Raw genomic sequence first — 20,701 nt, forward strand, 5'->3', positions numbered from 1 at the left:
GCCTTGTAGGCGTCTGAGAATGTATTGGCTTTTACCTGTTTGCTAACAGTAAGCTTACCTGCTAGCCACATCTATTTTCACAGTATATCAAATAATCTTTAGCGTGCAGTAGAAATCCTGGAGATCTCTGCCGAGTTGGCAGTAATTGGAGCTTAACAGGATGTCCGTTTAGACAGGAAGCAAATAGTCAACTGTTGTCAATAGTCTGCCTTCAGGTCTGTGTCTTCTAATCCTTCCACAACACAGTAGATGAAGGAACCCAGAAGTGTAATGAAAGAAAACATATCACAGTTCAGAGGGAAAAGTCATTGCCTGAAACACAATCACTGTGACATACTGGAGTGCTCCCTCACAGTGACTGACACCAGCTATTGTCTTGTTCCTTAACGGGTGGTACAGTCCTGATGATTTCTTTCCCTTTCCTATCCATTATTTGATTACAAATTGATGTGTTATTACGCTTCATTGTAACAAAAAGCCAAACTGTCAGGACTGTTTGTACAGAAGCTGTTATGATCTGTTTAGACATTGGCAGTGAAAATGCGGTTTGACTGCGGTCACAGGGCCTGATTCAGCAAGGATAGCGATGCGATCGCGTACGCAGACGGGCGATTGTGTACTGCGCATGCATCGCAGTACGCAAATGCCTCACTACGATCGCGGAGACCTCGCAGATTTACAGGAAGTGAGCGTTGGGGGGTGGTTCGAGAAACGCAGGCGTGCCAGTGCTTTAGAACGCCGTTACAGGGGCGTGCATAAATTAGCCACTACGATGGCATACGCAGCTTCAGTGCTCACTGCGTACAGGAAAGTTAGCAAGTGAGGTAAATGTGCGAGTGGCTCCGATGTACTTCGATGTTTTAGCTGGATTGCAAGGTATTACGGATGTGCGAGAGGGGAAATAGGCGTCTGCATGTTGTCCGTGCGAGTGCTTTACGACTGCACTTATTAGCATACTTTCGCAGCAGACCTGTGTACGCGATTGCAGCCGCGAACGCATCGGCGATCTCTGCTGAATCAGGCCCACGGGGCGGACTGGAAAAAGACCAGATCTCTGTATGATGGAGCCAGGCTCATGTAGCGTTCTCGGCAACGAGGGTATTCGTGCGCGCTAGTATGTGAAAGGATGATGTACGTTCAGATTGGAATTCGGGCTAGGTCACAGCTATACGCTATGTGGTGTGTGTGCTTTTCGCACCTTATTGAAGTTGTGAAAACCGCATAAAAAAATAGGATGGATGAGTGATTATGATACCTGCTCCTTTTTTCTGTGACTGGGGCACGCACGATGTAATCTTGGCCATGCATCGTACACTTCCACTGAGTAGTATGGATAACTCCATAAAATATTAAACTATGCAAGACCTTTAATGCTAGTAAAGAAGCTGTAGACAGGGTGACACTAGAATCCTGTGTTTCTGGTGCCTGCGTGTCCTCTTTCTGTTTTCGCTGTGTTTATTCTGTTTTGCATTGCATATTTTGGAATTATGTATTTTTAAGTTTACCCCAGTTAAATGCATTGGAGATGCCTACATAAACCTCCCGACGCATGTTTAAAATAATTTCTACTATTATTTATATAGTGCACACATGTTCTGCAGCCCTGTACACCTTTTTAAACTCCAAACACTGGCAGTAGGTGGAAGGTCTTAATGATAGAAGTTTCTGCTGCATTCTATGGAGGGAATGCAGTTACAGGATAGGGATGTAGTTATTATCCCTGCTGTTGGTATGCCGGCACCAGAATCCCGACATTCTGACGATAAGTAGGGGGGTTAGGGTTAGGCAATAGGGGGGAGGGTTAGGCACTATTGGAATGAGGGTTAGGTTTAGGGTAGGGGTAGGATACTTACCGACAAGTCTCTGTATCCTAAACCCGTTGGGATGCTGGTGTTGGGATTCTGATCACTGGCATCCAGAGAACTGGCATCCCGTACCCAACCCACAGGGTATCTGCTGAATAATTAGAAAGATTCCGGTCCTGTGTACTAATTCTGCAGCTGCAGGGGAGGCGCATCCTGCAGCATGGGCAGAAATTTGGATTCAAAGATGTTGCAAGGGGTTCGGTACAGGATCCCGACTGTCAGGATGCCAACAGATTTCTGTAAGTATCGTAAACCTTACGTAACGCTCCCCCTGATGCCTAACCCTAATATTTCTGCAATCTGTTGGGATTCTGACCGTCGGCATGCTGCTGTCGGTAAAGTGACCATCGGCATCCTGACTGTCCGGATGCTGGCTAACATCCCTTTGCAAGTTATATGAATTCAATGTAATCTCATTGTTTTTCATATACAAATTTACTGCAGCGTTTTTGTTTTTTTTAACTGGTAGCACTGTCCACTACATGATATTACTGTTCAGATAATTTATTTATAATAATTGAAAGTATTATGTAATCTGGAACGCCATATTAAGGGTATGTTATTACATGCATTGTAGAATAGAAGCTTGGCATGTCACTTGGCAGCTGTGCTCCCCCCGTAACGCACTGCAAATATATTTTCCCTCACCCACAAACATGTTGAGGCTATTCGGCACAACAGTGTACAAAATTAATCCTTTTAAGTGACTGGAGAAATTTTGGTGTCCAATATCTGCAAAAGTTGCAACTTTTAAAGTGGTTCTGCCATTAAAAAAAAATCCCAGCTTTGTATCCTGCTGCAATATAGTCTAAAATCTGTATTTGCAAAATCAGGCATTCCCACATCTATCTATCTAATATATATTGGATCTCCCTTTTGCATATGCTGTAGCTATTAATGATTTGTTTTATTGCATTGTAGCAGTTGCAGTGTGTTATGCTGCTATCAAGGTCACACAGTAACACTGAGTAACAATAGCACCGTGATTTTATTCTGATTCCGACCTCTTTCCCTGTGTACCTACAAGTGAATGCATTACTGGCTCAGTGTTTGAGCGAGAAAATATGACCTGTTAGTGGTTGTTGAAGCGAGTTAATCTAGAACATAATCATTTATCACTCGAGCACTATAGGCTCTTTGTCTTTTCTGGAGAGTGTAAATTATTTCCCTGATCATTATGATTTCTTTTTATACAGTAACCTTGATTGATCGGGCCTAAGGATTGACACACTAGGGAACTCCTCTTGTTCTATAAATCACGCCTCCTGTTTCCAAGGATCTTTTTCATAGATGACCTTGTAATAGTCACACTTTCAGACAGTGTTAGCCGTGCTAGAGACTGTCAATATTGTTTCTTGTCAAGATTACTTCTGGGTATATAATGTAGTTCATCTAAATGTTTAGGAAAGTATGTAAGAAAAAGAAGAAAATTCTATTTGCCATGGGTCTATATATGGCCTTTTTGGCTGTGCTATTCTGTAGGCTTATTTACTAACAAAGCTCTTTTTGTTGTAAAATACAGCAACCATACAGATTATAACTGGAAATTTCCACTTGCACATTTGGAAATAAATGCAACAACTCATCAGTCATTGTGGATTGTAGTATATTTGTGTGTTTTGTCTTCTGCCTTTGGCGATGCCAGTCCATGGCACAGGGGCACTCCCATGTTTAGCATTACTGTCTCACAGGGCTTAGGGCCATGGGTTTGATTCCCATCAGGGCTTCATAAGCATCGAGTGATAAACCTCGTTGTGTATAGTAATGGTGCTCCAGCCAATCAGCTACCAACTGTCATCTGTTTTAAAAATGTCAGTTGGGAGCTGATTGGCTGGAGCACCATGTATCATACACAATGAGTTTTATCACTCGTTGTGAATGATAAAACTAGTTGATAAATGAGGCCCTGTGTTTTCTCTTAATATCGTGGCACTATATTAATAAATTAGAATACCTGACCCACCAGGTGTCTCATAAGTAGTTGTACTCTGTAAAGAATAGATGTTATATGTCTTTTTATAAACCCTTTTGCAATTTTGTTTTTGGACCAAGGCATACCTCCCTAATAAAAAAAATTATATCCATCCAGAAAAAGGGACACTTTAGGACTTGTGCACAGCCCCCACCCCCAAGCATATTTTGACTGATGAGCAGTGTGGGGATTGGTTCTCATGTAGAAGTCATTGATTTCTAGGAAGAGGAGCAGAAACCGCGTACACAGCTGACTTATCACAACAGATGATGGTGCAGGGGCGGGTTAAATGGGACCTGCTCCACTTTCCCCATTACTGTGTGTCATCCATTTTGGTCAAGTGCCTGCGCGCAATATTCCTGTCCCTATATCTATAATTTCTTGTGGCATCGGCAGTGAAATAATGTAGCATGAGGATAGTTAGGTTTGGATCACGGCAGCTTCTCCCAGCACCGCATTTTCAAACATTCTGTGTGTATTTCTTGAGCTGTATTTGGGATTTATTGATTTATTAAATATTATTGTTATTAATTAACCCCCCCCCCTCCTCCCCTGTTTGCTTTGAACCTATTTCTTCCTTGTTGAAGCGTTCTGCTTTATTTTGTCTCCTCGGTTTCAGATTTTTTCCCTATTTCTTGTCTTTTTTTTTTTTCTTTAACATTTGCATGTTGTACTGAGATTTTGTGAGGAATAACGGAAGAAAGAAACGAGCAATTTCCATACTCATATTCTTGTTGTTTTTAATTTTTTTTCCAACAGAGAGAACTCGATACAACAGCGACAGTATTGGCAAACAGACAAGATGAAAGTGAGCAGTCCAGAAAAAAACTTATTGATCAAAGTCGAGAATTCAAGAAGAACACTCCTGAGGTGAGTTGAGAAGTAAATATTTCTTGTTTTACATGCTGTATAAATGTGATTGCAACTAAAGCACCACTCAATCTAAAAGTTATCTGGAGTCAAGCTTTGATTGTTGGGGAGACACTTTTTTTTCCCCTGTGCACAGTCAACTTCCTCTCAGTTATGCTGGACACACCCTTAGTGATTTGTACTTAGCACGACATCGCCCGGCAATGTGACCCGCCATGCTGCAAGTGCATGCACACTTGCCAATGCCGGATCCAACATAGGGGAACGTTCATGTCATGCTGCATTCTGCAGTATGGCATCATTGGCGACATTCCCCGTCATCCCCGCAGTAGGGCCAGCGGACGATGTTACTAGCGACCCCCGGGAGTGCGCATACCATGGGTACACACTAGAAAATGTACCCGATATGTCGCTCCGATCTGTGGGATCAGACGACGACACATCGTCTTGTGTGTACCCAGCTTAAGGCAACTGAAGAACCTTGTAGTTCAACTTTATTAATAGATGAGAACAGTAGTTTGCTGGGGAGATATTCACAGTATTATTACCTTGATCATTCGTACAATGTTTTATCTTTGACAGAATTTAAAAGAAAATTAAAACACAACTTTCACTCTTTAAACTATTTCTGTACTCACTTTGTCTTTAAATTATGAAAATCTATTGCTAGTTACAGCAATGGGAGGACAACCAGCCTCTCTTGCTGATTCTACCATTGTTAATGTCCCCAAAGCTCTTCAGAAAGATTGAGACTGGCAGAATGGCACCATGCCATGTTCATTTGGGTACATGAGGGGCATAGTCCTGCCCTTTGTGAATTAAGAACACACACATGTGGCAGAATTGTCTCTAGTAACAGTCGTGGTCTCCCGGAATTGACCCCGATTTGTCCTGCTCTCGCACTTTAACTTTTGTTTTGTTTTTTCATTTGAGTTATGCACATTATTTATACAGTATGTGTATATATATTTATTTTTTTTGCCCACATTAAAGGCTCATACCTTAAATAACCCCTCGCTGTGTTTTCTGCCTACTCAGAAGATTGGAAAGCACAGAGCAATAAGTGTGCTGGCAGGGAACAAGTTAATATAATTAGCACCCTGGAGACACACATGCATTTTGCCCTTGGATGCACAAACTGTTTTTAGCATCAACAGCTGGTTTCATGTTTGCACTGTTAAACCGAATATTTTCTTGGTGGATTGCCTCTGAGCAATTTCTTTCTAATCGTTTCTCATGCATGTGAAAAGTACCATCCTTTAAGAAGGGAAGATAGGAAATGAAATGCATAGTATGATCACTATTCCGTGGAGCAACCTTCACTCCCCCTAAATAAATCTATATATCTGCGTGTACTATGCAAAATGTCAGGAATTATAATAACATCCTCTGAGTAACGGGCACCTTTTTAGATAAGGAAACATACAATGCACTCTAAAGACGGATTTTGACATTTGGTATCTGCACAGAGAAGAGGGCTGTCAGGTCTGAAAAATCAGATTTGTGAACAAGCTGGACCCTTAGATTAGATGTTTTTACAATATAAAGGCTTCAAAAACAATTTCCTATCAATCATAAAGAGAGACAAAAATGTTCTTGAACATGCCATCCTGAAAACATAATTCCTAACTGGCTCAAAATAAATATATTGATACCGTATGGTTAAGTAGATCATTTCATGTTGAAGTATATGCATGAAAGACATCATTATAAAGGACATAACCGCTATTAGCTCCCCTTAAACAAACAAACAAAAAAATAATTATATATATATATATATATATATATATATACACACACAGTAATATAAAGTTTTTTGAAAAATGCAGTTAGCTTCCTGCACATACAGAACACGCCACACACATCACTCGTTGCCACATCAAGCATGTGGAAATGTATCCATTTATTTCTCTAGCATGCCTTTTAACTTAATGAGAGTTGCCAAAGTGTTGAATATACTCAAACAAAATGACTGTTGTGAACGCTGCCTACTACCACAGGCACATTTAACAATGGTGAAAAATATGGATTAAGGGACATGGAGTTTGAGACCATAAGATTTTGGCTATAAACCCTGATATGTAGGAAATACCTCTGTTTCACTTTCAAATCAAGACACTCCCCAGACAGTTCCCAGTTCATGACATGTCACCAACAAACACCTAGGGGTGATTCAATTACATTCTGCTCCTCTAAGCACAGTTACTGTAAACTGAATTCTGCTTGTACCTCTATGAGCAGAAATCATCTTCTGCATCATATAACGCAAAGTCGGCTGAAGCCGTTCCAGAGTGTAATTGAATCAGCCCTATAATGTCTAAAATCATTATAGTAAACATCTAATGCAGGAATGGACAAGTCCCAAATCGGATAGACTAACGCTGGTGCTTACATTTTCGGATTATTGCTATGGTTGTCAATGTACAGTATGCATGGAATAAAAGATCATGCAGGCTTAATAGATTTGACCAAGTAGTTCCCAAATTGATTTAATGTATGTGAAATACTAAGGAAGTGGACGTGTTATTGTAAAGGGTAACAAAGATTGAGGTTGCAGATCACTGCAACCAGAATTCAGTTCTCATGCCGGCCAAACTGTGCAGGTTTATTGCAGAGCCGGCCCTAGGCATAGGCATGCCCAGCCGTGTCCACTCCTCCCATGGGCGTTTGCGGAGCAGAGCCGTGACTGACACGGCTCTGCCTCCATTTTAGCCACCCTGCTGCTTCTATCGGACCAGGCGCATGGCGGTAGTGTGGACCGTTCATAAGTGAAGTCCGCACTACACTGCCAGGAACAAACACACAGCTGCCGGCAGCTCCAATGACGTCTCTCCAATCATGCAGAGCGGGCCGGCGCGGTAGGACGTTGGATGGAGGAGTGGGGAATAAGGTAAGTGGAATTTTTTGGTTTTTTTCCGTGTGTGTGTGTCTGTTGGGCACTGCTGGAAGGGGGGACGACTAGGGGCACTGCTGGAGGGGAGGGGGACTACTACTAGGGGCACTGCTGGGGGGGACTACTACTAGGGGCACTGCTGGGGGGGACTACTACTAGGGGCACTGCTGAGGGTGGACTGCTTGGGGGGGGCACTGCTGGGGGGGCTACTACTGGGGGCACTGTTGGGGGGGTCTGCTGCTAGGGTCACTGACTACTACTAGGGGCACTGCTGGGGGGGGAATATATATTTCTACTTCAGGGTCCATAGGGTATCCACAGGATACCTTGGGTATAGGTGTGACGTCAGTCGCAGGGCACCAAAGAGTTAAGCTTTCAGCCTCCCAGGATGCACTAGGTCCCCCTCCTATACCCCGCCCCCAGGCCAAGGCACCTCAGTTTAGTTTGGTGCCCGGCCGGAGTCGGGTGCACCTGTTGGAGTGGGGGCTAGAAGAGCCCCTGAAGCTTATTCTTCATGCAGCTGTGGCTGCACAACTGGATGAACAGCATGGACAGTCAGTCCTGACGTCCATGCTGTCTTCCCTACACCCCGCCGGTACCAGAACGCCGGTACTGATCCGGGGATGCTGGTGGGCGTCTGGGGTCACAGCTAGCGGTGACCCCAGATGCTCCGGACCATGGCCGGATTCAAGGGGGACAGAGGTAAGCAGCGGGGTCCCGCGGTGGGTCCCCGCTGATCACATGGTCCTAAGTCCCCAGGCAGGGGGCTCCCTGGGGACTGGCTGCAGCGTGGAGCCAGGCGACCAACCTGCGCTTCCACTACCCCCTGGGACAGCGGACCGCAGCAGAGCGGTAGCGCTGCGGCGTCCCAGGGGTTAAATGCATGCCAGGGGAGCGCGCCTTCCCTGTCTCACAGCCGGCGCCTCCCCCGCTGCACACAGCCCTCTCTGCACTGTGCTGACTGGTCCTGTGTCAGCGCTCCTCCCCCAGGCCAGCTTCTCTCTGCTCCTCGGCGGCCATCTTCTCTGCAACGCATGGTGAACGCTGCTGGAAGTCTGGAAGGAAGCATCGTGGTCTGGGTCCCCCCGCATACCTCTCCTCCGCTGTGGCTCAGGTCTGTGTATGCAGCGCTGTGTCCTACCAGGCCCTGTGTCTGTGTAGTTGAGTGATCAGCGCTGTTAGTGCAGGAATTGTTATTTCTCTGCATTGTATGTGACTGTGCTAGCGCTGCCTGTAACTATTCTTCACTAAACTGTCAGCTTTATTACTGTCCCTGTTCTTTCTGCTAAAGCCCTTGCGGTGCGGTGCTGCAGGGTGGTCTCTCGCCTATTTAATACTTAATTGGTGAGAGAGGTCACATACGTGGTGCCATCATGTCTGAAAGTGATTTTCCCCTCCGGCTACAGTGTACCACGTGCAAAGTACCGTTAGCGGAGGGGGAGGGTAGCGCGGAGGGCCTTTGCCGGCAGTGTTGTCCATGGCGCGGCCTATTACGGTTACAGCACCGGTACAGGAGCCGCCCTGGGCTTGTTTCGCTCAGGCGTTAACAGCTTTAGTGGGCCAGTTAGCTCCGCAGCCCGCGTTTACTCCGATGGGTTTGTCCCAGCAGTCTGTGGTGTCGTCACCCATGCAGGGGTTCCCACGACAATTGGTGGTACCCCACAGTCTCCCTATTTCCCCGCACCCGGGTTCTCAGGAGCCAGCGTGGGTTAACTCCCTGACGAGTTCTTTACAGCACTTGTCGGATGTATTGCAAGGGGAGTCTGTGATGCGGCCTCATAAAAGGCCGGTGGCGTCTCTGTCCGCTCCTTATGAGGATGACGAAGGGACGTCTGATGATGGGGAGATTCTGGATCCTTACGATCAGGAACCTTTCCATACTAAGGACGCTGATGCTAAGTCCAAAGTATATATTCCTGGACTTATTCGGGCGGTCCGCACAGCCTTGGTGATTGAGGACGAAGTTCCCCCAGCGGCTAAATCTAAGTATGCCTTTTTCAAAGATGTGAAGGGCGATGCCACAGTCTTTCCTCTTTCGGGTCAGTTGGTGGACCATTTAGAGGAGGCGTGGAAACAACCTGGCAAAAGATACCAGCCGCAGAGACGCCTGGCGGTGGCTTATCCGTTCGCGGATAATTATTTTGCTAAGTGTGAATCCCCTCCACAGGTGGATTCTCACGTGACCCGTCTTGTCCGTAGTGCCACATTGCCGATGCCATCCATGTCCTCCCTTAAGGATGCTACGGACTGCAAGGTAGAAATCTGCCTGAAGTCCGCTTATTCCCTTGCAGGGGGGGCAGCACGGCCGGCTATGGCCATTTGCTGGGTTGCCAGAGCGATGGAGCGCTGGGCGGATTCATTAGAGGCTTCTTTTGAATCCGACTGTCCGGCCGAACAAGCGGAGTTGATTGGCAATCTCCGTGATTCGGCCACCTACATCAACGAGGCGGCTCTAGACATTAGTACTCTGGTGTCTAGAATTTCTTCAGCAGCGGTAGCTGCTCGTCGCACCTTGTGGCTGCGATCCTGGAAGGCGGACGCAGATCCAAGAAAGGTCTGGAAGCGTTGCCGTTTACCGGAGAAGTTCTCTTCGGTCCGGATCTGGATAAGATTGTGGCCACGCTGGCGGCAGCCAAATCTGCTTGTCTCCCGTCGGCCGCTGCTCCTTCTGGTTCTGGACCATCGTCCTTTCGGTCATCTAGGGCCCAGGGCAGGCCCAAACCACAGTCGTTTCCTCGACAGGCTGGCCCTAAGAAATCGGGCAAGCCCCGGAAACAGGCATGGAGTACCAGACGTCCGGCCCCCAAGCCAGATGACAAGCCTGCGGCCTGACGGTCCGGGTCTCCCCTTGGGGGATCCCAGGGTGGGAGGCCGCCTGCTGCAGTTCTCCCGGTGTTGGTCGTTCACTACGACAGACACTTGGGTTCTGGAGGTGGTCTCTCACGGGTACGCCCTCTCCTTCCGGCACAGACCCCCGGCTCGATTCTTCACCACGGGTCTACCATCAGACCGGAACAAGGCTACGGAGCTGCGGAAGGTATTGCACACTATGCTCCAGGCTGGAGTTATAGTGCCTGTTCCATTCTCCCAGAGGGGCCAGGGTTTCTATTCAAATCTATTTTTGGTACAGAAACCCAATGGGTCATATCGTCCGATTCTCAACCTCAAAGCACTCAACAAGTCTTTGCGGGTCCCGAAGTTTCGGATGGAGACCCTACGGTCCATCATTCTGGCGCTGGAACCTGGGGACTACATGGTGTCATTGGACATACAGGACGCTTACCTGCATGTCCCTATTCTTTTGCGCCATCAAGAGTTCTTTCGGTTTGCAACCGCAGCGACCATTTCCAGTTTCGGGCGTTACCTTTTGGCCTGGCGACAGCACCACGTGTTTCACCAAGGTGATGACGGTCATGGCGGCTTCTCTGCGGCTGCAAGGAGTCCGCATGTTGCCGTACTTGGACGACCTGTTATTGGTGACAGGATCTCCAGAGCTCCTGTTACACCACTTGGACCTGACCATTGCACTGCTGCAACGGCACGGCTGGCTAATCAACTGGCAGAAGTCCACTCTAATCCCGTCTCGGAGGATTCTGCATCTTGGAGCCTTATTGAACTCGGGACAGCAAAGGATCTTCGTGACGGAGGACAAGATCTCTGCTTTACAGTCAAGGGTGCGCAGTTGTCTGCACAGCCGCCGGGTGTCCTTACACTCGGCGATGAGGTTACTGGGCTCCATGGTGTCGGTGTTCGACATGGTGGAATACGCTCTGTTTCACTCCAGACCTCTGCAGCACCTGATCCTGTCCAAGTGGAACGGGCTGCCTCAGTCTCTGAAGTTCCAGACGATTGTGCTCACCCCGGAGGTTCGCCTGTCCCTTGCGTGGTGGTTAAAGACGACCCACCTCAACAAGGGACGTCCGTTCTGGGTTCCAAATTGGGTCCTGTTGACAACGGACGCCAGTCTTCGGGGCTGGGGAGCAGTTTCGGGTCCACACTTGTTCCAGGGCAGGTGGACGCCGACAGAAGCGGAGCTTCCAATAAATATCTTGGAACTCCGTGCGGTCTTCAATGCTCTCCTGCAGGCACAGCGGTTTCTCCAGGGTCACCCGGTGCAGGTCCAGTCGGACAATGCTACCACCGTGGCCTACATAAACAGGCAAGGAGGAACTCGCAGTCGGGAGGCTCTCGTAGAGGTCTCTCGGATCCTGGTTTGGGCGGAGCGCAATCTTCCGGCCATATCAGCGGTCTTCATCCCGGGAGTGCTAAATTGGCAGGCGGACTTTCTAAGTCGCCAGGACGTTCATCCAGGGGAATGGTCCCTGCACCCGGACGTTTTTCAACTACTGGTGGACAGGTGGGGTCTTCCAGAAATCGACCTCATGGCGTCCCGGCACAACAACAAGTTGCCGGTGTACGGGTCTCGCACAAGAGACGAAGGGGCGTCTCTGGTGGATGCTCTGTCCGTCCGGTGGACGTTCAGGTTCACATACCTGTTCCCTCCGGTCTCCCTTCTTCCACGGGTAGTCCGGAAATTCAAACAGGAAGGAGGGATGCTCCTGTTGATAGCTCCCGCGTGGCCCAGACGGCACTGGTTCTCAGACCTTCAGGGTCTGTCCGTGGACAGTCCTCTGCGGTTGCCGCTACGACCGGACATTCTGTCTCAGGGTCCTTGTCTTCACCCGGACCTGACTCGGCTGTCTTTGGCGGCGTGGCTATTGAGACGGCCATGCTGAGGTCCCGGGGGTTTTCCAGCTCTGTGGTGCGTACCATGTTACGAGTTCGGAAACCGTCTTCCGCGAGGATATACCATCGCGTGTGGCATATGTTCTTCCAGTGGTGTCGACCGAGAGGTTATGCACCGCGGGAGTTTCGTCTGTCTCGGATTCTCGCCTTCCTGCAAGCGGGACTAGATCATGGGCTTCGCCTTGTTTCTTTGAAGGTACAGGTTTCGGCCCTATCTGTCTGGTTTCACCGTAGGATTGCTACAATCCCGGATGTGCGCACCTTTATGCAAGGTGTTCTCCGTATTCAGCCGCCCTTTGTTCCACCTGTGGCGCCTTGGGATTTGGCTGTGGTCCTGAGGGCTCTCCAAGGACCGCCGTTTGAACCACTGGGCTCAGTGGATATTAAATGGCTAACAGCTAAGACTGTTTTCCTTCTGGCCGTTGCTTCAGCCAGACGTGTTTCTGAGTTAGGGGCTCTTTCTTGTAGACCCCCTTTCTTGGTTTTTCATGGGAACAGGGCAGTGCTCCGCACTCGGCCCAAGTTTCTTCCCAAAGTTGTTTCCCAGTTTCATGTTAACGAGGAAATAGTTGTTCCGGCCTTTAACTCACCGGGTCTTTCCGTGGGTGAGGCCTCTTTGGATGTTGTGCGGGCCTTAAGGACTTATGTGGACCGCACTTCTTTGTTTAGGAAGTCGGACGCTTTGTTGTCCTCTATGGCTTCTGTAAAAAGGGTTGGCCTGCTTCAAAGCAAACTTTGGCAGCCTGGATCCGTATGGCTATTTCTGAAGCTTATCTTCATGAAGGCCTACCGGTCCCTCCTTCTCTGAAGGCTCATTCCACTAGGTCTGTGGGTCCTTCGTGGGCAGCTTGACGTGGTGCCTCGGCAGTTCAGATCTGCAAGGCTGCTACGTGGTCTTCTGTCCATACCTTCGTGAGGTATTACAGGTTTGACACCTTCGCCTCTCAGGATGCTTCCTTCGGGCGGCGGATTCTCCTTTCTGCACAGGAGCGTCCCCACCCTTAAAGGATACTGCTTTGGGACATCCCCAAGGTATCCTGTGGATACCCTATGGACCCTGAAGTAGAAAATATGAGATATGGTAAGAACTTACCCTTGTTATCTCTATTTCTACGAAGTCCATAGGGTTCCACAGGACTCCCGCCCTGTCGCACCTGTGCTGCAGATGGGCTTTGCTCTGGTCACCGGTTTTCCGTCTCCCTCTGGTGAGAATGTGATTCTTGTATGTGTCCAGATCTTTGTTCTCTCTCTTCCTTCTCCTCCTCCGGCCTATGGCTTGGTAACTAACTGAGGTGCCTTGGCCTGGGGGCGGGGTATAGGAGGGGGACCTAGTGCATCCTGGGAGGCTGAAAGCTTAACTCTTTGGTGCCCTGCGACTGACGTCACACCTATACCCCAAGGTATCCTGTGGAACCCTATGGACTTCGTAGAAATAGAGATAACAAGGGTAAGTTCTTACCATATCTCATATTATATATATATATATATTGTGTGTATGCATGTATATAATTAATGTATGTGTGTGTGTATACATACTTTCAGCCCGGCACTCTGGATACATTTACTGGTAGTCTTGAGGCTGCCCTCCTAGCATATACAGTCAGGTCCATAAATATTGGGACATTGACAGAATTTTCATATTTTGGGCTCTATTCACCACCACAATGGCTTTGAAATGAAACAAACAAGATGTGAGTTAACTGCAGACTTTCAGATTTAATTTAAGGGTAATTACATCCAAAACAGGTGAACGGTGTAGGAATTACAACAGTTTCTATATGTGCCTCCCACTTTTTAAGGGGCCAAAAGTAATGGGACAAACTAAACAATCCTAAATCTAACTTTCACTTTTTAATACTTTGTTGCAAATCCTTTGCAGGCAATTGCATCCTGAAGTCTGGAACGCATAGACATCACCAGACGCTGGGTTTCATCCCTGGTGATGCTCTGCCAGGCCTCTACTGCAAATGTCTTCAGTTCCTGCTTGTTCTTGGGGCATTTTCCCTTCAGTTTTGTCTTCATCAAGTGAAATGCATGCTCAATCGGATTCAGGTTAGGGGATTGACTTGGCCATTGCATAACATTCCACTTTTTAGCCTTAAAAAACTCTTTGGTTGCTTTTGCAGTATGCTTCGGGTCATTGTCCATCTGCACTGTGAAGCGCCGTCCAATGAGTTCTGAAGCATTTGACTGAATATGAGCATATAATATTGCCCAAAACACTTCAGAATTCACTCTGCTGCTTTTGTCAGCAGTCACATCATCAATAAATACAAGGGAACCAGTTCCATTGGCAGCCATACATGTCCACGCCATGACACTACCACCACCATGCTTCACTGATGAGGTGGTATGTTTTGGATCATGAGCAGTTCCTTTCCTTCTCCGTACTCTTCTCTTCCCATCACTCTGGTACAAGTTGATCTTTGTCTCATCTGTCCATAGGATGTTGTTCCAGAACTGTAATGGCTTTTTTAGATTTTGTTTGGCAAACTCTAATCTGGTCTTCCTGTTTTTGTGGCTCACCAATGGTTTGCATCTTGTGGTGAACCCTCTATATTCACTCTTGTGAAGTCTTCTCTTGATTGTTGACTTTGACACATATACATCTACTACATCTACCTCCTGGAGAGTGTTCTTGATTTGGCTAACTGTTGTGAAGGGGTTTTTCTTCACCAGGGAAATAATTCTTCTGTCATCCACCACAGTTGTTTTCCGTGGTCTTCCGGGCCTTTTGGTGTTGCTGAGCTCTCCGGTGCATTCTTTGTTTTTAAGAATGTTCCAAACAGTTGATTTGGCCACACCTAATGTTTTTGCTATCTCTCTGATGGGTTTGTTTTGATTTTTCAGCCTAATGATGGCTTGCTTCACTGATAGTGACAGCTCTTTGGATCTCATATTGAGAGTCGACATCAACTGATTCCAAATGCAAATGTCACACCTAGAATCAACTCCAGACCTTATACCTGCTTAATTGATAATGAAATAACGAGGGAATCGCCCACACCTGTCCATGAAATAGCTTTTGAGTTGATAGTCCCATTACTTTGGCCCCTTAAAAAGTGGGAGGCACATATTGAAACCGTTGTAATTCCTACACCGTTCACCTGATTTGGATGTAATTACCCTCAAATTAAATCTGAAAGTCTGCAGTTAAAGCACATCTTGTTTGTTTCATTTCAAAACCATTGTGGTGGTGAATAGAGGCCAAAATCTGAAAATTCTGTCAATGTCCCAATATTTATGGACCTGACTGTAATTAACAAATTCCTATACCGAGCTGAACAGCCCCTCAGGAAAAAAACATGCGGTACTCCTCAGTAGTTGTAACAAAGTGATATTTTGGCATAAATCACACAGGTTCTGTTGATGTTTCAAGACCCATTGGTTTTTTCATCAGGACATGTCCTGATGAAAAGACAGATGGGTCTTAAAAGGTCGACAGCACCTACTGAGGAGGGCCGCCTGTTTTTAACCTGAGGGGCTATTCAGCTCGGTATGGGAGGTTGTTAGGGGGCACCAGTCAAAATTTTGCCTAGGGCACCAAATGGGCTAGGGCCGGCTCTGGTTTATTGCAATACTTGGCTTCAGCCAAACCCTTATAATTTGGTTTTCTGAGTACCGATTTTGCAGTTTTCTTATGCAGGTCATCCAATTGTTCTCTCCAGGAGCTAAAACTACAAATACAATTTTGAGAACCTTTTATAATGTGTTTCAAAGATTTATTCAATATATAATTTGCTCAAAACGTCAGCCCCTGAATTTTAAGGATGTGTTAGTGTTTATACTTGAGACTTCTGTTGTAACACCTTTTTATGATTTTATTATTTTGTGTAAGCCAAAGTCAATTGTTCTATATTCTCAAAATCCAGTCAGAATAGTTTGGGCAGAGCAGAAATATTAGTCTATAATTACTTCCACTGCGTGAATGGGGTGTAACTGGCTAACCAGAATGTAGGAGGAACTCCCATTTATTATGCATTCTGTCATTTGACCAAAACACTAAAGTATGTGGTTATGCACTCATGTAAGCAATATTGACTAAGCCCCCAATTTACTATTTCCGAGCTATAATAAACATTATTGCTGCTTATCGCAGGGAAAGAACTCTTCTCTTTACTGCAATTTACCAATACAATTTCACCAGGGCAACGGATTGATTCTCAAAGGTCTATTTACTAAGCCTTGGATGGAGATAAGGTGAAGAAAAATAAGGTACCAGACAATACTGCCATGTCACAGGCTGTGCTTGAAAAATTACAGAAGCTGGTTGGATGGTACCTCATCTCCGTCGACTTTATCTCCATCAAAGGCTTATTAAATAGACCCCTCAGTCTTGGGGCAACTGGAAGACTGGACGGCTACCAGGACTATTTTTGTGGGAAATAGGAGAAAATAAGAAAATACAAATCTAATAAATAAGGAATATACATACATGCATGCATACATACATGCATGCATACATGCATGCATGCATACATACATACATACATACATACATACATACATAGACTATAAACCGACTCTTGCATATTTCATCTGAATCATCCTCCGTGCAATAGACTCCTCCAAAAAGAAACCGTAGTCCGACTTCTAAATACAATCCAAAAAGAGGGCACTCGCCAATCGTCTTGTTCGTAAAAAGTTACATCTTTTGCCACATGTAGGCCAATAAAAGGGTGTCATTGGTCAACGTATCGGTACCCAAAAGGGCCTGTTTTCTATACCTCCCCATATTAATGTGGCCTACAGCTAACACTGTTCCCACTAAATGCTTTCCATAGACAGGAACTGTAATAGAAAAAAAAAACAACAGTACTATGTTTAAAACAAGTAATACAGAAGTGGAGGAAAGCAATAAATGTAATCAAAATTGGACATTGTCTGTTGAAAAAAATAATTTGCAATATCTTTTTCATTTTACGCCTCTTTAGAGAAAAAAAACTACCCCCCCTTTGTTTTTTTTTATTGTTTTAAACAACTTTATTAAACACCGAAATGATGATTAAATGGTAAATATTGAGGACCTGCTTTTTTCTTTAGTGTGTATTTATGCATGTATTTCTTACTTACCTGCTCTCCTGTGATGTCCGGGAGATTCACAGATATCAGGATGCTCTCCAGGGAGTTTAGACCAGAGGAGTTGGGGCTGGCATGACATGGAACAAGTCACCATGCCCCCTTGCCCGTGCTCTTATAAAGCATATCCATTACATGATTTGCTCCATGAGCGATATCGTGTAGTGTGTCCCCGGCAGTGGAGTGCCCAATGTCCTTAACAACATTGAGCACCCACGCTGAACGATATCGATCACGATATTGTTTAGTGACGACACCCTCCCTCATCCCCGTACTTTCAGAACCTGACAATATAGTCAGGTTGCTCTGCAAGTCTAGGGTATGATAGATGTCGTCAACGACCAGCTGGCGCGCAAATCGCTGGTCATTGACGGCATAACCAATGGCCTATATAATGAACGGTTGAACGATAACAATATCGATCACTCGTTCATTTTATGGGCTAGTGGATTCGCGCCATTAGATTTAAAAAGTAGGCAAGTTTGTATTTTAGATTTTCATTTTAAAGTTTAAAATCCATTTTGCAGTGTTTTTTTAATAATGGGCCTGATTCAGAGTTGTTTGCCAAAACAGCCCCCTTGACAGCATCGCAGATGCTGCGTTCGAAGAAGCAGCCATCACCCATCTGAATAAGCCTAAGCTTACTCAGAATGACAGCCGGCACTGCTTAGCTGGGGCCAGGAAATCTACATCAGAAGACTCAGGCCATGGCCTCTGCACTCCCAGAAAACATGGGCAATGGTGGCAATCCCCGCTCACTCCCTGCCCCCAAATGGCCGCAGCAAGTCAACCATGATGCGGCTTAAGGACACTGCGGCTTAAGGACACTGCGAGAGATTTGCACATGCACAGAGCTCAAACAATCAGACTTGTACCATCTGGTTTGTGTCTAAATCTGGCCCAATTTGAATATTGCGTCATAACTAGGGAGAGAGTTTTTTTTGTGATTGTGCAAATTTGCAACAACATTGGTCAGTTTTTCTGTAAATTCCACTGCCTTAGCAAAAATGTAACACACTTCAATAGCCTTGGACAGAAAATATTGTAATAACATTATTTGCCAAACTAGTTAGTTAACCGTGTAGGAATTCCAGTAAACAATTTGTGTATTTAACAAAATAAAAAAATAATGAGAGAGCCTAGATACCACTGGATAATTGCTGAAAGTTGTAGTGGCTTAGAAAATGTTTCACTGTCCTACTAAAGGAGATTGCCAGGTGATAAGGGGTAATGGAAACAAAGTGAAGTATTGTTGTTTTAAGAGTAATTCAAACCCCCAGAATATTTTAAGGAGGGTTAACTATGTGATTGTACTGTTCTGGAGTTTATTAAATTGACTTTAGTCAATAAGGAAACCATCCCATTAACGGCCCTGTATTTTTTTTTTTTTTTTTACAAAAAATGTTTTTACATAGCACCAATAGGGGGATATTCCATTCCATATATCGATGGAATGTACCATTCCGGGAACGGCACATCACATCCTGTCAGCATCACAAGTTTTCCCTTACACCCAATAGTGTTATGAGGGAAAATTTGCAATGTCGGAGTTACCGTAATTGCCCGATATGCCGCTTGTGATGTCCAGCGGCATATTGTGCCGAATTAAATTCCCCCTTTACAAATTGGCTGCGACAGGTCCAGACCTGCAGTAGGGCAAATATCGAATTTGATATGCTTGTTTGGGGGACGTGTGTGTGTCAGTTTTTGTACATTTTAATGTTTTATATTTGTGTCTATTTTGCTTTTAAGCAGTTATGGACTTGATTTGTGTATTTTGTTAGAAAGCTTTTTACCTTGTTGCTTTACATTTAGTTAATTGTTTATATTTTGGACAATAATCCTTAGTATACATTATTTATCCAGAATGATTTAAGGGCCTCTATATTGTGTGTTGTGTAAGGTATGTTATGAGCTGTATATATTTCTCTCTTTGTGTATTCTATGTATCATTATTATTACTATCACTCCTAAAACATGTTATACATGAAACGGGGACATACAAGGTATACACAATAAATGAAGACTTGAAAACAAAATGTAGGGAGGGCTCCACTTATGGGAGAGCTTAGTTACAACAATCTAATAGGAAAAGGACATTTTATGCTTCACATAAGTTTTAGAGTTTGTTCACACCTACACTACGCTTTTTTCACTTGCTAATTAATGAAAAGCACATTAAAGAAAAAGGGTAAATGTTTTATAATAATGGACTTATTCCCACCATAGCATTCTAACATTTTAGAACACGATACAACCTATTTCTTTTATGCTAATAAATACCAGTACAGGCGCTTGTATTAGTAAAAGCACAACACAGGAACATTACATGGCAAACGTGTTAAAAATGCACTATTAAAATGCGTCAAGTGCCCTTTCATTGGTTTCTGTGAATGAGTCCTAAGTTAGGTCTTTTTTACATTTTTGTATGCTTTGTTTTATCAGTTATGTTTTCAGATATTTTGGACATCTCATGCCATATTGACACAGTTGATGTAATTGTTAACAGAGAGGTTAAGTATAGGAATCCTCCATGTACTGGAGTGCTTTGCATGTAAAACGGTTTTGCAAAGGGGAATAAAGTCAAGGTTTGGAACTAGAAAAATATATATATTTTTTTTTTTATACTTCAAGATTCTTTGTGCATTAACACATCCAGAGACTTGATGAATATATGGAAAAATGGATTTGTGCTTTTACACTTCGTCTACAATGTGACAATAAATCCACTTTTTTTCCTTTTAAAATGTCTAGCTTTATGATTTATGATCGCCCAACGTATTACTAAATTCATAGTAGGTGTTTTAGTTGGCAACGACAGAATCAAGAGATTTTGTAAACCTTTTAGTACCCCAGTTTTTAATGTGTCTAGTTCAGAGTGAATTATAGCAAGAATATAGTTGCGGCATAAATATCTATTTTATTTAACTCTTTAAATTGCGTTTTATTTCGACACGTTAAACATCTTGGTTAAAAAAATAAAGAAAAACAAAACTATTTAATTACATAGCTTTTTTTTTATTTTAATACAGGACTACCTTATTCAATAAAGCTTTTTCTAAATCTCATCATTTGTTTTTCAGTAATGACCTGCCCTGTGCTCTTTGTTTGCTTATTAACGTGACGACTATTCAATTTATAAATGGTGGAATATGTCAGATGAAGCTAGATTTTCTGTTATATAGATATATATTTTGCTTTTTTTTTCTTCAGTTGCTCTCTTGCTAAGTTCCTAATTGCTTATAATTACTGTATCGTACATGAGTAGGCGTAATT

The 20,701-nt window shown here is 44.7% G+C and overlaps 1 protein-coding gene across 1 annotated transcript in view; it reads left to right on the forward strand.

The window, feature by feature from the left end:
• CUX1 (cut like homeobox 1) overlaps window positions 1-20,701 on the forward strand; it is a 362,119-nt gene that overhangs the window by 53,896 nt on the left and 287,522 nt on the right. Inside the window, exon 2 of the mRNA XM_088454694.1 lies at window positions 4,597-4,707. Coding sequence (XP_088310820.1) covers window positions 4,597-4,707 — 111 coding nt within the window. The remainder of the gene's footprint in view (window positions 1-4,596; window positions 4,708-20,701) is intronic.

The sequence above is a fragment of the Taudactylus pleione genome, unplaced genomic scaffold (genome assembly GCF_031769625.1).
Source record: "Taudactylus pleione unplaced genomic scaffold, aTauple2 ptg000040l, whole genome shotgun sequence".
Taxonomy (NCBI): Eukaryota; Metazoa; Chordata; class Amphibia; order Anura; family Myobatrachidae; genus Taudactylus; species Taudactylus pleione.